This window comes from Dryobates pubescens, chromosome 9 (genome assembly GCF_014839835.1).
Source record: "Dryobates pubescens isolate bDryPub1 chromosome 9, bDryPub1.pri, whole genome shotgun sequence".
Classification (NCBI taxonomy): Eukaryota; Metazoa; Chordata; class Aves; order Piciformes; family Picidae; genus Dryobates; species Dryobates pubescens.
The window spans coordinates 36,717,040-36,732,919 of record NC_071620.1 but is presented as its reverse complement, the minus strand read 5'-3'; the positions used below and the strand labels follow the sequence as shown (position 1 = coordinate 36,732,919).

General features: G+C 44.7%; 1 protein-coding gene across 1 annotated transcript in view; it reads right to left on the bottom strand.

The window, feature by feature from the left end:
- Positions 1–15,880, bottom strand: part of LOC104304233 (uncharacterized) — a 119,731-nt gene that overhangs the window by 14,620 nt on the left and 89,231 nt on the right. The window contains exons 11-12 of the mRNA XM_054164026.1: positions 2,729–2,992; positions 1,109–1,268 (exon numbers count right to left, since the gene is read on the bottom strand). Coding sequence (XP_054020001.1) covers positions 1,109–1,268; positions 2,729–2,992 — 424 coding nt within the window. The remainder of the gene's footprint in view (positions 1–1,108; positions 1,269–2,728; positions 2,993–15,880) is intronic.

Sequence of the window (15,880 nt, the reverse complement as noted above, 5' to 3'; positions counted from 1 at the left end):
GCACTTGGTACCATGGTTTAGTAGCTTGCAATCTGAACTGCCCATTCAACATGCTAAATGATCAATGCTTCTCTGCTCTCTTTCTTTCCTTCCAATATTCCACTCTTTCCCCTCCCATGTATTCTGTTGTGAATCACTGTTACCATTCTCAAATACCCCAAAACTGAAATCTCTCCTTCAGATCTGCACACAGTATTCACAGACTCTTCAATCTGTGAGCTGGCTTCATCCTCCAGTTCATAAAACAAGGAGGAATATAGGAATATCTATACACCAAAAAAGAATTCTCTTTTTTGTCCATGGCAGTCAGATCCCAAATGCTGAAAAATAAAACCCAATGTCTGTGTTGTCATTCTTCTCATTCCTGGACTGCTAACAGAAGAGGAGCAATTGCTGAGTCCATTGCAATATAGAATCACAGAACTGATAGGGTTGGAAGGGACCTCAAGGATCATCTAGTTCCAACCCCGCTGGGGCAGGGACACCTTGCACTAGATCAGCTTGCTCAGAGCCACATCATCCTATATGGTCAATGGTGTCTTCAATGTAGCTCCATCAGGAGATTCAGAGGCCAAGAAGGACTCTCAGTTGAAACATAACATTCAGCAATTTTTAAAGAAAGCTTCTGGGGAGGTTTGCTGCATATAAACAAATGACAATTTGTCTTTTCTATGGCTTATCACTTGATTGAATCTTAATGGCATTTCATAGGGGTAGCATAAGGCATGACTCTGGTGCCAGAACTATCTCCCTGCCAAATTTGAAGTCCCTGTTCTAGCCCAGGGAGGTGCTAGAGTTCTTCCAGAAAGAATCAGACATCAGAGTACTCTTTTCTATTTCTTCCTGTAAGCTTTGGGTCATAATCAGCTGAACTGTTATTGCTGCTGCTTTCCAAGCATTCAGCCTCAAGCAGAGGCCAGCATGGAAAGTTTCATTGTCAGCAATGAGGCTGGTTCAAATTGCCAACAACTCAAAACATTCCTGCGATAGCATGTGTTGGACCAATATCTGAAAGAGGCAAATCTAGCTTAACAAGAGCAATAGTGACTAGCCAACACTGAAATCAAACTATGGATTGCTCCAGAAAAAAAAAAGTCTGAATAGAAACCTGAAAGTTTGAATCCATCAACTTGTGGTTCAGACTGTTTGATCTTCTCTGAGAGACCCTTGTTTTCAGCAGCTCTTGAATGCCTGGGAAGTTCAGGTGGGAAACGAAGGTGCCCATCACATGGATTTTGCTCATCTGAATCCAGGGGTAGTTTAATTATCTATTAAAAAAAACCCAAAAAACAACACAAACAAAAAACCAACACAAAACAAACAAAGCATTAACTTAAGCAATTCAGCATTCCACAAAGCCAGAATATACATATCTGTAACACTTTCTGTGATCCCTTGACGTCTAAGATGCTGCTAGGAGGATTTTAGGAAGACCATGTTTCTCTGCTCTCCATTGACCTGTATCAGTTTCTCATGTACATCTCCCCTAGGCTCACAGACTAAAGCAGACATCCCAGTAAATGGGAGTGACTCACAATCCAAATTCAAAATCAACTGGTTCCCTGACACATTACATCATTCCAATTTGGGCATTGAGTTGAAGGATCTATTTTGTACACTTGGGGTCTTTCTCCTGCCCATGCCAATAAATTTTTAGCCTTCTGCTACTTTTTTTACCACAGTGTAGAGTAGAGTAGAGTAGAGTAGAGTAGAGTAGAGTAGAGTAGAATAGAATGGAATAGAATAGAATAGAATAGACCAGACCATAACATATTGGAAAAAACCTTTGAGATCATCAAGTCCAACTTATCACCCAACAACATCTAGTCAACCAAACCACGGCACCAAGTGCCTCATCCAGTCTCTTCCTAAACACCTCTAGTGATGGTGACTCCACCACCTCCCTGGGCAGCACATTCCAAGGGCCAATCACTCTTTCTGTGAAAAACTTCTTCACTTCTTCCTAACATCCAGCCTAACGCCCCTTGGTGCAGCTTAAGACTGTGTCCTCTTGTTCTGGTACTGGTTGCTGGGGAGAATAGACTGAGCCCCACCTGGCTGCAACCTCCCTTCAGGTAGTTGTAGACAGCAATAAGGTCTCCTCTGAGCCTCCTCTTCTCCAGGCTAAGCAACTCCAGCTCCCTCAGCTTCTCCTCACAGGGCTTGTGCTCCAAACCCCAATTTACTAAATTGTTTCTGACATATATATTTAAGCTATGTTTTTGGCAGACATTCTCTCATCTCTGCATGATCCTGAAGTTATTTTCACTTTATTCTACTGTTGGTAGAACCAAAAAATAAAAAAGAAAATTGCTTGAAGTTTCACCTCAACATGAGGAGAAAATTCTTTACAATGGGGGTGACAGAGTACTGGAACAGGCTGCCCAGCAGGGTTGTGGAGTCTCTTCTGGAGACTCTCAAACCCCATCTGGATGCATTCCTGTGCAGACTACCCTAGGTGATCTTGCTTTTGGCAGGGGCATTGGACTCGATGGTCTCAGGAGGTCCCTTCCAACCTCTAACCTTCTGTGATTCTGTGATAATTTGGAGATGCATGTGATTATCATTTTCTTTGTCTCTTTCCTAGGTAGGTCAAGAAACTGCTTTTTGGAAAGACATTTTAAGGGGGACAGAAGGAAAACAGAATTTGTTCCGAGGAGCAGTTAGTAAAGCAACAGGCCTGATTTGTTTGGGTTGGGTTGGGTTGGCTTTTTTTCCAGAGACAAACCTGAAAGTACAGGTTGCATAACCAATGATCCAAGTCTTGAGAAATAAAACTCTGTATTTTTTTGAATCGGTCAACTTTGGGGTCGTAGTGGCCTCTGAGGAAGGGGCATTTAAATTTTCCCTCCAAAGCATTGCAATTACTGTCACACAAGGGAAAAGCTCCCCAGCCCACTTCTCGATCAATCCAAGTGCAGCTCCCACGAAGAAGGAAGAGTTCAAAGAGGAGGACCATGCCTGGCTTCACAGCTTTTTTAGGCGGTAGAACCTAGCAAAGGAGAAGAAGAGAAGATTTGTGAGCTATAAAAACATCAGAAGGGAACCAGCTTTCTTTTTATCATATAAAGCTTTACAGACTTCATACCTTTGAACCAATTTTGCATGCTAAAACAATTAACAGCTCTTCTCTTTCCACTAAATTGTGTATTTGAACAATTTTCCACTCCGACAGAAAATGCTGTGCTTTTCTTCATGCTAATTTTGTGCATTTTCTTTTTCCTCCCTTGGCTTTCTGAAAGTGTTTCTTTTGTGTCTTTACTTACCAGCAGTGGAAACCAGCACTAGAGAACTTTGAAAAAGAGTAAGAAACTGACTTGGAAATCTGAGGTGCCCCCATGAGGGATAACTGGGATTCACTGCTGGCTTGATTCTTCACAGTATCACAGTGCATTAGAGGTCGGCAGGGACCTCCAGAGATCATCAGATCCAACCCCTCCTGCCAAAGCAGGATCACCCTGAGTAGTCTGCACAGGAATGCATCCAGATGGGGTTTGAAAGTCTCCAGAGAAGGAGACTCCACAACCTCTCTGGGCAGCCTGTTCCAGAGCTCCGTCACCCTCATTGTAAAGAAATTTCTCCTCATGTTGAGGTGAAATCTTCTATGTTCAAGTTTGTACCTGTTGTTCCTTGTCTTACTATTGTGCACCACCAAAAAGAAATTAGCCCTCTCCACTTGACACCCACCTCTTAGATATTTACAGAATCACAGAACCAACCATGTTGGAAAAGACCTCAGAGATCATCAAGTCCAACCTATTACCTAATACCTAACACCTCATGACAACTAAACCGTGGCTTCAAGTGCCACATCCAATCCTTTTTTAAACAGCTGCCTGGCCTTAAAAACCTCCAAGGATGAGGCTTCCACCATCTCCCTGGGCACCCTGTTCCAGTGTCTCACCACCCTCGTGGGGAACTACTTCCTCCTAACACCCAATCTGAATCTACCCATTTCTATATTTTTTCCATTCCCCCTAGTCCTATCACTACCTGACACCCTAAGAAGTCCCTCACCAGCTTTCTTGTAGGCTCCCTTCAGCTACTGGAAGGCCCCAATAAGGTCAGCTCGGAGCCTTCTTTTCTCCAGACTGAACAGCCCCAACTCTCTCAGTCTGTCCTCACAGGAGAGGAGCTCCAGCCCTCTGATTATCCTTGTGGCCCTTCTCTGGACATGCTCCAGCACATCCAGAGCCTTCCTGTAACAGGGACTCCAGAACTGGACACAGTACTCCAGGTGAGGTCTCACCAGCGTGGAGTAGAGGGGGAGAATCACCTTCCTCGACCTGCTGGCTGTGCTTCTCTTGATGCAGCCTTGTGAACCAAGGTTTTTCTCTCTCTTTTCCTGAAGCAGCTAAGGGATTTACCCCTGCCAACAACTGCTTTGTTAGGTGAAGATACATCTTCACCCTTGTGCTGGCTGCTTCTTTTCTTTTTTTAAGAGGTGAATATAAATTATTATTTTAATAATATCCCTTCCTGTTTCAGATTATATATTGTGATTAGATAACAGCAAGGAGGAGGAAGTCATTGAAGGGACTCTTTTAAAACTATAAATATTGTCATTATTATGTAGGTGCACTTTGTATTAATTATGTAAATATATTCTAAGACTTAGTGTAGGCTTAAAATGAAACAGAAGCATCTGTTGAAAAATGCCATAACCCTGTGGCAGCTGCTATTAAACCATTAACAGTATCAGGTTTCATTTAAACCAGATTTACCATTTTCTATAACAGCCCGTGGGAAAGCTAAAAACATTAGGCACAAATTACTGACAAAAGAGATCCTTAATCAAGCCATACATTTCATTTGGCTAGCTGGGTGCTAGATAGTAACCCCTGTGCTACAAATTACAGGTGGTGGTTACAAGGCTGTGATCAAAGACAATTACCTGCGTTCTTGAACAACCCCAAAGCATAAGCAGTTGCAGTTGCTGGCGTATCACAGCGTAGCTTTTGGTGGCTGCCTCATTACATAGACTTTATCTTTTAGGGTCCCTTCTATCAACCTGCCTACAAACAGCCAATGGTCAAGTAGTTGGTGTAAGGGTGACTGTGACAATTAAATATTAATTTCTCTGTTTTCTGCTCGCAGTTATTCTTCATTTGCTACAAACTCTCATCCTAGGTCTAGATTGCAAGCTCACTCTGTAACTGGAAGCACCCCCTTGCTCACGATTACAGGAGCTTCAGGTTTAAGCCCTGCCATGATCCAAACACATAATGACAAATCACATTAAAAAAATCATTTTTTTCCCACCAATTTGTGTGCTATAAAGCCTGAGTCTATAAGATTCATTCTGGGAGTCCTCCAGGTGACACAGGGTGTCTGACTTAGATAGAACAGTGTCATACATCTCAGCATTTACAGAATCACAGAATCAGCCAGGTTGGAAAAGACCTCAGAGATCATCAAGTCCAACCTATTACCTAATACCTAACACCTCATGACTAACTAAACCATGGCTCCAAGTGCCACATCCAATCCTCTTTTGAACACCTCCAGGGATGGTGACTCCACCACCTCCCTGGGCAGCACATTCCAATGGCAAATTACTCTTTCTGTGAAGAACTTTCTCCTCACCTTGAGCCTAAACTTCCCCTGATGCAGCTTGAGACTGTGTCCTCTTGGTCTGGTGCTGGTTGCCTGGAAGAAGAGACCAACCCCCACCTGGCTACAACCTCCTTTCAGGTAGCTGTAGAGGGCAATAAGGTCTCCTCTGAGCCTTCTCTTCTCCAGGCTAAACAATCCCAGCTCCCTCAAACTCTCTTCATAGGGTTGTGCTCGAGGCCTCTCCCCAGCCTCGTTGCCCTTCTCTGGACATGTTCCATGTTCAAGTGTCTCAATGTCCTTCTTAAACTGACGAGCCCAGAACTGGACACAGGACTCAAGGTGTGGTCTAAGCAGTGCTGAGTACAGGGGCAGAATGACTTCCTTGGCCACGCTATTTCTGATGCATGCCAGGACGCCATTGGCATTCTTGGTCACCTGGGCACACTGCTTTATGATTTATGGTCAAAGAATTTCTACCAAGAAATTTCTTCCTTTTGAATCCATACAGAAATTCTAGACAAGTCTCTACCTGTTACTCAATGCCAGTTTGCCAGCCCTAGGAGAGCACTCAAGGTTTTGTAACCTGCCCTTCATTAGCATCCTCTGAAGCACTGAGCCTCAGAGCAGGGATTTTGGGCATGACCAACACAACCTGCAGGGATTTGGTACACAAAGGTATTTAGCCACATAGCTCTGACAGAAATCCATGGTCCTTCAGTGCCTATATGCCTCTGTGGAATCATAGTCATGATCATGGAGTCAGGAATCATTTTGGTTGGAAGAAACCTTTAAGATCATCAAGTCTAACCTTTCAGACAGGACTGCCAAGTCACCATTAAACCACATCCCTCAGCACCACAGCTGTGCAGCATTTTAATCCCTCCAAGAACAGTGATTCCACCACTTCCCTGGGCAGCCTGTTCCAGAGTTTGACAGCCCTTTCAGGGAAGTAAAGTTTCCTAATGTTCAATCCAAACTTCCCCCAGTGTAACTTGATGCCATTTCCTCTTGCCCCATCATTTTTTATTTATGAGGCAAGACCAACCCATACCTCACTACAACCTTCTTTCAGGTAGTTGTAAGGAGAGAGAAGGTCTCCCTTCAGCCTCCTTTTCTCCAGGCAAAACACTGTCATTCCTTCAGCTGCTCCTCAAAGACTTGTGCTCTAGAGCAACAATATTTACTTTTATAAATATTATTTTCATGTAAGTTCCAAATTCTGAGTATGTGTGGCTATTTACCCTTTGGGGGCAAATTCCTCTTTCTGTGTGACGCAAAACCACTGCAACCAGTTCTCTCTCACCAGCTTTGTTCCCCTCCTATGGACATACTCCAACAACCCAATGTCCTTCTTCACAGAATCACAGAATTTCAGGGGCTGGAAAGGGACCTCAAAAGATCATCCAGTCCACCCCCCCTGCCAGAGCAGGATCACCTACAGCAGATTACACAGGAACACATCCAGGCAAGTTTTGAATATATCCAGAGAGGGAGACTCCACAACCTCCCTGAGCAGCCTGTTCCAGTGCTCTGTCACCCTCACAGTGACAATTTTTCTCCTCATATTTACATGAAACTTCCAATGCCTCAACTTCCACACATTACCCCTTGTCCTCTCATTGGGCACCACCGAGCAGAGCCTGGCTCCATCCTCTCAAGACTCACCCTTTACATATTTATAAACACTGATGAGGTCACGTCTCATTCTCCTCTTCTCTAAGCTAAAGAGCCCTCAGCTCTCTCAGTGTCTCCTCATATGGAAGCTGTTCCAGTCCCTTAATCATCCTCGTGGCTCTGTGCTGGACTCTTTCAAGCAGCTCACTGTCTGTCTTGAACTGAGGACCCCAGAAATGGGCACAACATTTCAGATGTGGCCTCACCAGTGCAGAGTAGAGGGGAGAAACTAACAAACTGACTTGTACTTAGGAGCCCCAAACTGAACTCAGCATTTGAGATGTGGCCTCAAGCACAGGGCAGGAATCAGCTCGAGCTCAGGTAATTAGAAGAAGAGGGGAATCGGTAATTGCTCTCGCATAAGAAACTCAGGGCAGTGCCTGGGATAGGCAGGGCACAGGCAGCTCAAACTGACCAGTCTGGTTTGATGGATTTTTCTGTTTGGAAGTGGTGGGGGGGGGGGAAGAGAGAGATTAAAAAATGAACAGTTACATTGTCCTTGCTGGCAGCTGCTTTTGTGAGGGATTGCTTGGTTAGTCCACAAGCCTGCACCAACACTGTTGATGTTCAAAGAGGATATACTACATAGGTATGTTCAAAGAGGATATACTACATAGGTACAGCTTCTTAGAGTTTAATGGTCACTGTTTCTCCCTGCTCAGATCAAATTTCCACTGAGGTCTGTGAGGGTGGTTGTAGCCAGGTGGGGGTTGGTCTCTTCTCCCAGGCAACCAGCACCAGAACAAGAGGACACAGTCTCAAGCTGTGCAAGGGGAAGTTTAGACTTGATCTTAGAAAGAAGTTCTTCATGGAAAGAGTGATTGCCCACTGGAATGGGCTACCCAGGGAGGTGGTGGTGTCAATATGCCTGGAGGTATTTAAGACTGGATGAGGCACTTGGTGCCATGGTCCAGCTGATTAAATAGGGTTGGATGATCAGTTGGCTTGATGATCTCAAAGGTCTCTTCCAACCTGGTTGATTCTGTGAGTAGCCTTTTGCCGTGGAAGTATCTAGCACTGACTTTTTACTGGTGCAATTTCTTCTGCCAAGAGAGATGCAGCAGAGAATAAATAATGCTTGTGTGTGTGTCAGCACAGGCACAAGTAATTCTTCTTAGTGTGCAGTTAACAGTGTTGCATTTAATTGAATTAAATCATAGTAAACTAAAATTATCTCTTGCCACTATTTCTGAATTCAACTGTTTTATATCAGTTTTATTGTAATATATCTTACTTCTCCATATGCCACCATAATTCTAGCAAAGAAGTCATTTACTCCAGAGAGAAAATGAATTCTATTTGAATATTTCAATAAACAGATCCAATGTGAGGAGGTTTTTGTCTGACTCACTTTTGGGCTTTAACCTTGTCAGAGAAGAAACAAAGCTTTGCTTCTCTCCTCTACACATATAGAATAGAATAGAATAGACCAGAGCAGGTTGGAAGAGACCTTCAAGATTATTGCATCCAACCTATCATCCAACCCACCTAATCAACTAAACCACGGCACCAAGCACCCCATCAAGTCTCCTCCTAAACACCTCCAATAATGGTGATTCCACCACCTCCCTGAGCAGCCCATTCCAATGGCCAATCACTCTCTCTGTGTAGAACTTCCTCCTAACCTCCAGTCTGAACCTCCCCTGGTGCAGCTTGAGACTGTGTCCTCTTCTTTTGGTGCTGGTTGCTTGGGAGAAGAGACCAAGCTCTGCCTGTCTACAACCTCCACTCAGACAGCAATAAGGTCTGCCCTGAGTCTCCTCTTCTCCAGGCTAAGCAACCCCAGCTCCCTCAGCCTCTCCTCATAGGGTTTGTGCTCCAAACCCCTCACCAACTTTGTTGCCCTTCTCTGGACATGTTCCAGCAAGTCAACCTCCTTCCTAAACTGAGGGGCCCAGAACTGGGCACAGGACTCAAGGTGTGGCCTAACCAGTGCAGTGTACAGGGGCAGAATGACCTCCCTGCTCCTGCTGGCCACACTGTTCCTGATGCAGGCCAGGATGCCATTGGTCCTCTTGGCCACCTGGGCACTCTGTAGGCTCATGTTCAGCCTACCATCAACCAGCACCCCCAGGTCCCTCTCTGCCTGGCCGCTCTCCAGCCACTCTGACCCCAGCCTGTAGCTCTGCATGGGGTTGTTGTGGCCAGTGTCAGAACCTGGCACGTGGATGTGTTCAATCTCATGCTGTTGGATTCTGCCCATCTGTCCAGCCTGTCAAGGTCCCTCTACAAAGCGTCTCTACCCTTCAGCAGATCAACTCCTGCCCCCAGCTTGGTGTCATCTGCAAATTTACTGATGATGGACCTGATGCCCTCATCCAGATCATCAATAAAGATATCAAAGTGCATGGGGCCCAGTACTTTCAAAATTTAGAAGAAAAAAGGGGGGGAAATTACATTACTTAATTCATAAAGCACAAAAATTCAACTACTAAACATGTACAACTCAAATGGATTAAAGTGAATTAGAAGATGAAAAGGCAGTGCAAGGTTTACTTACATAGAAGAGTCTTGCAAAACTCCACATAAAATAACAAGTCATCCCTTCTGATTATGAAACCTGCAGCAAATGAACCTCACTGGTGTAAAACATGGGTGGAAAACCTTTTAAACAGGCAGCAGTTCCCATCAAATTATCTAATTAACAGACACACAAAAATACTTCACTATGTAAAGTGAATAATGATGGAGATGAGGCTGCTATTGCCAAAATAACCTGGAGCATTCACAATACAGCTTCAAGTCCTCCCTGCTTATGTGCAAGGCCAGCACATCAGCAGAAGGAAGGACATTCTTGGGGAGTGTTTGTGTAACCTTGAAATTTATAAAAGGCCAGAGGGGAGGGAATAGAAAACATGGACTGAGGTAAAAATAAAATATCACGTTATTAGGATTTTCCACCAGTCCTATCTATCATCAGAATGTCCTGCAGTAGCTGGAAACGGACTTTCTCGCTTTTCCATTGCTCTCTGGCTCCAAACAGGTATGTGAATACAACAACACACAAATCAAAGGAGGACCATGCACTGCTCTATCATTCATGGATGAGCAGAGGGCTGGAGCACCTCTCCTGTGAGGACAGACTGAAAGAGTTGGGGCTGTTCAGTCTGGAGAAAAGAAGGCTCCAAGGTGACCTTATTGTGGCCTTCCAGTATCTGAAGGGGGCCTACAAGAAGGCTGGGGAGGGACTTCTCAGGATCTCAGGCAGTGATAGGACTAGGTGGAATGGAATGAAGCTGGAGGTAGGGAGATTCAGACTGGATGTGAGGAGGAAGTTCTTCACCGTGAGAGTGGTGAAGCCCTGGAATGGGTTGTCCAGGGAGGTGGTTGAGGCCCCATCCCTGGAGGTGTTTAAGCCCAGGCTGGATGAGGCTCTGGCCAGTCTGATCTAATGTGAGGTGTCCCTGCCCACAGCAGGTGGGTTGGAACTAGATGATCCTTGTGGTCCCTTGCAACCCTGACTGATTCTATGATTCTATTTCCCCATATTTTTTTATAATTTTTTACTATTTTCTGAAAAAAGAGGACAGCCCTTTCATTCCTGACATAGGTCAAACTCCCTTATTTCCCTTCCTGCAGCTTGCAGATCTCCTCAAACCTAAAAAGATGGTACCACTCCTTAAACCTAAAAAGATAATATTGCCATCTTTCCCATCACCCAGTATCCCAGCCTCCCTGATTGTAGGGGAAGGTGGATCAGAAAGTCTTCTGGTGCAGCACATGAGCTCAACACCCTGAATGAGCTGCACAGAGGGCAGGACCGCTGTGCCTATAAGCAGGGAATTTATTCCCTGCTCTCAGTCCTCCAGCGGTGAGAATAAGCAGGATTTCTCCTGACAGACAGTGCCTGAGCATCCCTTCCCAGAGATGCACCAAGTGCCCTGATGGAAACACCTCCTGCCCTCTCCCATACTACCAGAGCAGCAATGAATCTTAGAAGCATGGAATCATTTTGGCTGGAAGAGACTTTTAAGATCATGAAATCAAACCAGTTCCCCACTCTCTCTCCTTCCTCTAGGAGAGATAACTCAGGGTGTAGTTAACTCCAGCATCATCGCATACAGCACGACTATCTTACACCAGAGGACCAGAATCTGGCCTTTTATCTTCCCAAATACAGCGGAATAACGTTTGCATTCTGTGAGCTTTAGCCTCTGCATCTGTTGCTAATTGTCCTGGCACATCTGCTGCTAATTCTTTTCTGTTCTTTGACCAGCAGGGAGTAGTAATGTATGGTACAGCCAGCTCTAGCCTCCCAGAGCATTTCTGGTGATATACTACTGGCCTGGGCAGATTCTGACCTCATCTTGCAAGGAAAGAAATTGTCTTTGTAAAAGGAAGGCAGGAACCCAGTTTCTTCTCCTGACACTGCCATCTCATTTATTCCTGAGATGGATTCCAGCACAGTCAGAGCATGAGTTTCCTGGAATAATGTAGGCTACCAACACGAAACAGCAGAGTTTATTTTCTTTTGTGTCAAGAGGACACACATACTTTGCTCAGAAACCACTGAGCCAAGAAGTGTCATGAAGCTGTGGCTCAACTGGCACACACAGAACTGAGTCATGCAGTCAGCAGTGCTGCTTTGCCTGTCCCAATCTCTGATGAAGGAGTACGCAGCTTTTCGCTCCTTATTACTCCATCAGCAGCTTTATTTCAGGTCTCTTTCCTGATGCTGTTATGATTCCCCACCATGCCTCATATGCACATGAACCTATTGGAGGGGGTCCAGAGAAAGGCCACAAAAGTGATCAGAGGGCTGGAACATCTCTGCCATGAGGACAGGGCTGAGAGTTGCTGTTCAGCCTAGAGAAAAGAAGGCTTGAGGGAGACCCTGTTACAGACTTCCAGTACTTAAAGGGGGCCTATAAGATAGATGGACAGACTTCCTGGCAGGGCCTGCGGTGATGAGGGTTGATGGTTTCAAATTAAAAGAGGGGAGATTTACATGACTTGTTTTAAGGAAGAAATTTTTTAGACTGAGGGTGGTGAAGCACTAGTGCAGGTTTCCCAGAAAGTTGGTAGAAGCCCCGTCTCTGGAAATGTTCCAGGTCAGGTTGTTCAGAGCTCTGTACTAGCATCTTGAATTAGATCACCTTTTAAAGTTCCTTCCACTCCAAACCATTCTATCATTCTGTTATTCTGGGGTCTTGCAGTACATCATGCCTTTCTTCCTAGAGCTTTGGTCCAGCCAGAGATGCAGCATCTCTCACATCACCAGGGAAGCTGTGCCAATGCAGATTCTCCTGCAATAATTCCTGGATGATCCAGACCTGGTGAGGTTCTGCCCTCTCTCCAGGAGGTCAGCCATCACCCCTCCAGCAGAGAACCAGAAAGATTTACTCCTGATAGCTAATTCCCTTTCCCTTGTGTGCTCTGCTTAAAAACCGCATGTTAAAATAGGATCACTTTCTGTGATATACTCTTTCCATTTCTGTAGTGTACCTCTGCAACTGAAATGCTCATTCTGAGTTCACATATAACTCTTTGAAATGTGAAATGCTTCAAAACCAGATATTTTGAGAAAAAAAGAAAAAGTGCCTTCTGAGGGTGTTTTGCTGGCTCCCCTGGCTTGCAGATAGGGACCAAAGCACGGCTCAAACCTCCTTCTGCAGTTCCAGACTGTCAGCTCTAGTGAGTTATGACGTTGTTCCAGTTTTCCACTCACAGCATTTTTTTGTTGAGGCAGGCATTTATTTTGTTCTCATAGCCCTCTGTTGTTGGGAGTTTACCTGGAGCTAAGTATACAGGCAGGGCCTGATGATTACTTCTGCACAATGATTGTATCTGTGGCTCACATCAAACTCTCCTATGGATTAAATTTCCCATTAGAGCAGAATCATTTTGGTTGGAAGAGACCTTTAAGCTCATCCAGTCCAACCATTACCCTTTTTGTGGCCTTCCAGTATCTTAAGGGGGCCTACAAGAAAGCTGGTGAGGGACTTGTTAGGATGTTGGGTAGTGATAGGTATAGGGGGAAAGAAGCAAAGCTAAAAGTGAGTAGATTCAGATTGGATGTTAGGAAGTAGTTCTTCCCCATGAGGGTGGTGAGACACTGAACAGGTTGCCCAGGGAGGTGGTGGAAGCCCCATCCCTGGATATTTTTAAGGCCAGGCTGGATGTGGCTCTGACCAAGCTGATCTAGTGTGAGGTGTCCCTGCCCATGGCAGGGGGTTTGGAACTGGATGATTTTTGAGATCCCTTCCAACCCTAACAATTCTGAGATCAACTCAGGGCTTTCAAGTCACTACTAAACCATGTCTCTAAGAGTCACATATACACGAGGTAGGGAATAGGCCATGGAGTGGTGCAAAATGATAGTCTCCATAGATGTGCCTGGTTTTTAATATATGCCTGCTAGATTTCCCAACTTGCCATAGTTAGATGTGATGCATTATAATGCAGGCCACATTTCTGAGATCTTGGAACAGTATGTGTTGGTCTAAACAGAGGGAGTACACACGGTACAGCCCAGTGAATATTTCCAAGAACTCCTCCACTGAGCACAGCGAGTAGAAAACATGCTGAAACTCCAAAAAGAAAACTGGGATAATGCTGAATAAGGTACAATCACAGAATCATTTTGGTTGGAAGAGCCCTTTAAGATCCTGAAATTCAATTATTAACCCAACACTATCAGGACACCACTAAACCATATCACTCAGCACCACATCTACGTGGCTTTTGGGTCCCTCCAGGGTTGGAGACTCCACCACTTTCCTGGGCAGCTTGTTCCAGGCCTATACAGTCCTTTCCATGATGAAATTGTTCCTACTAACCTAAACCTCTGATGTAACTTGAGGCCATCTCCTCTTGTTCTATTACTTGTTGCTTGGGAGTAGAGATCTCCACCTTATTACAACCTCCTTTCAATTTGTCATAGAGAGTCATAAGATCTCTCCTACAGCTCCTTTTCTCCAGGCTAAACAACCCCAGGATCCTCAGTTGCTTCTTTTAAGACTTGTGCTCTGGACCTTTCACCAGTTTCATTGCCCTTCTTTGGTCAATGCAACAGTTTCCAACATGCAATGGCTTTGCAGTTTCAGCTCAACAAACTTAACATATCCCTTCAAGGCTTCACACAGGGCTGAACACAGAGCTTTGCACATTGGGGAAGTCCATCTATAGGCAGAGAAACCACCTGGCTGCAGCTCAGGGGTGGAACAGGATCTGTACACAGCACTGGATCAAAGGAGATCCCCATGACACTTTTTGCTGAGCCCACAGCAAGGAGAAAGGCTTGTGGCTAAGAGACCAGAAGAAGGGCAATAGGGACATTCTTTGGCACAGAAGCACATAGGCAGAACAGAATAGCTCAGAAAAGGGGAAGTAACAACTCCATGTGCCAGTATAGGTTGGGGATGGACCTGCTGGAGACTAGTGAAGGTGAAAAGACCTGGGAGTCCTGGTGGATGGAAGGATGACCATGAGCCAGCAATGTGCTCTTGTGGCCAAGAAGGCCAATGCCATTCTGGGGTGGATTAGAAGGGGTGTGAGCAGTAAGTCAAAAGGGATTCTCCTCCCCCTCTACTCTGCACTGCTGAGGCCACATCTGGAGTCCTCAGTTCTGGGGTCCTCAGTTCGAGACAGACAGTGAGCTGCTTGAAAGCATCCAGCACAGAGCCACGAAGATGATTAAGGGAAGGGAAGGGAGGGAGCTGGGGCTCTTTAGCTTGGAGAGGAGGAGACTTCCTCTCTGGAGATATTCAAAACTCACCTGGATGTGCTGCTGTGTAATCTGCTGTAGGTGACCCTGCTCTGGCAGGGGGGTTGGACTGGACGAGGTCCCTTTCCAGCCCTTGAAATTCTGTGATTCTGTGACTTTTGAGGAGCTGTTACACAAAGGTATTTAGCAAAATAGCAATCCAAGACCAGAACCTCAAACTCAGTGGGATAAACTAACTAGAAGTCAGTTCCTACTGTGTGCAAAACATAAAAACCTGCAGCCTTCAAATAAATAAAGCATCTGCCTAAGCTTAGTTCTTACATTTACCAAAAGGTTCACGTAGCACCTTATCATCCCAACTCCACATAATTGCATCCAGTGAAAATTTAAGTGGCTCTCATTTTGAAAGTCCTCTGGCAGTGCCAAGCATTAATACTTCCTATCTTTTTTTTTCATAGTGTATCAAACTCTTATGTTATGTCCTATAAAGTGTCCTAGAGCTAAACGTTCATCTGCGCCAGCGTTTCGCTCGAGAATAAAATGGGGAGGGAAGGGAAGGAGGGGAAGTTTGTGCTCTACTTTTCCTAATGATAGGTTGTTTTGTAATTACTAAAAGCATCACACTCCTGAGTTGCTGACATACAGAAAATAAGGTCCTTGAAAGTGTTTGTTTCATCATATTTTAAGAATTAATACCTTAGGTCATGTTAATCAGTTTCTGATAAATGTAGTTTTCAAAACACACTTCGGGGAAGAAAATGCTGGAAATGACTAATAACAAAGAGAGGAACTTTATGCCTTATATGTCTAACTCCAAATGTGAATGGTACCAAAGTGCTTTGCCATCTTAAGTATTTAGGAAGCCTTAACTAAGAAAGAAAAAAAAAAAATCAAATCAAATCAATCCACCTCGTTCAGTGAAACAGAACACTCTCTTCTTCCCAAGCAAAAGAGTTCAAATGTATTAATTTTGTGGCTATATTT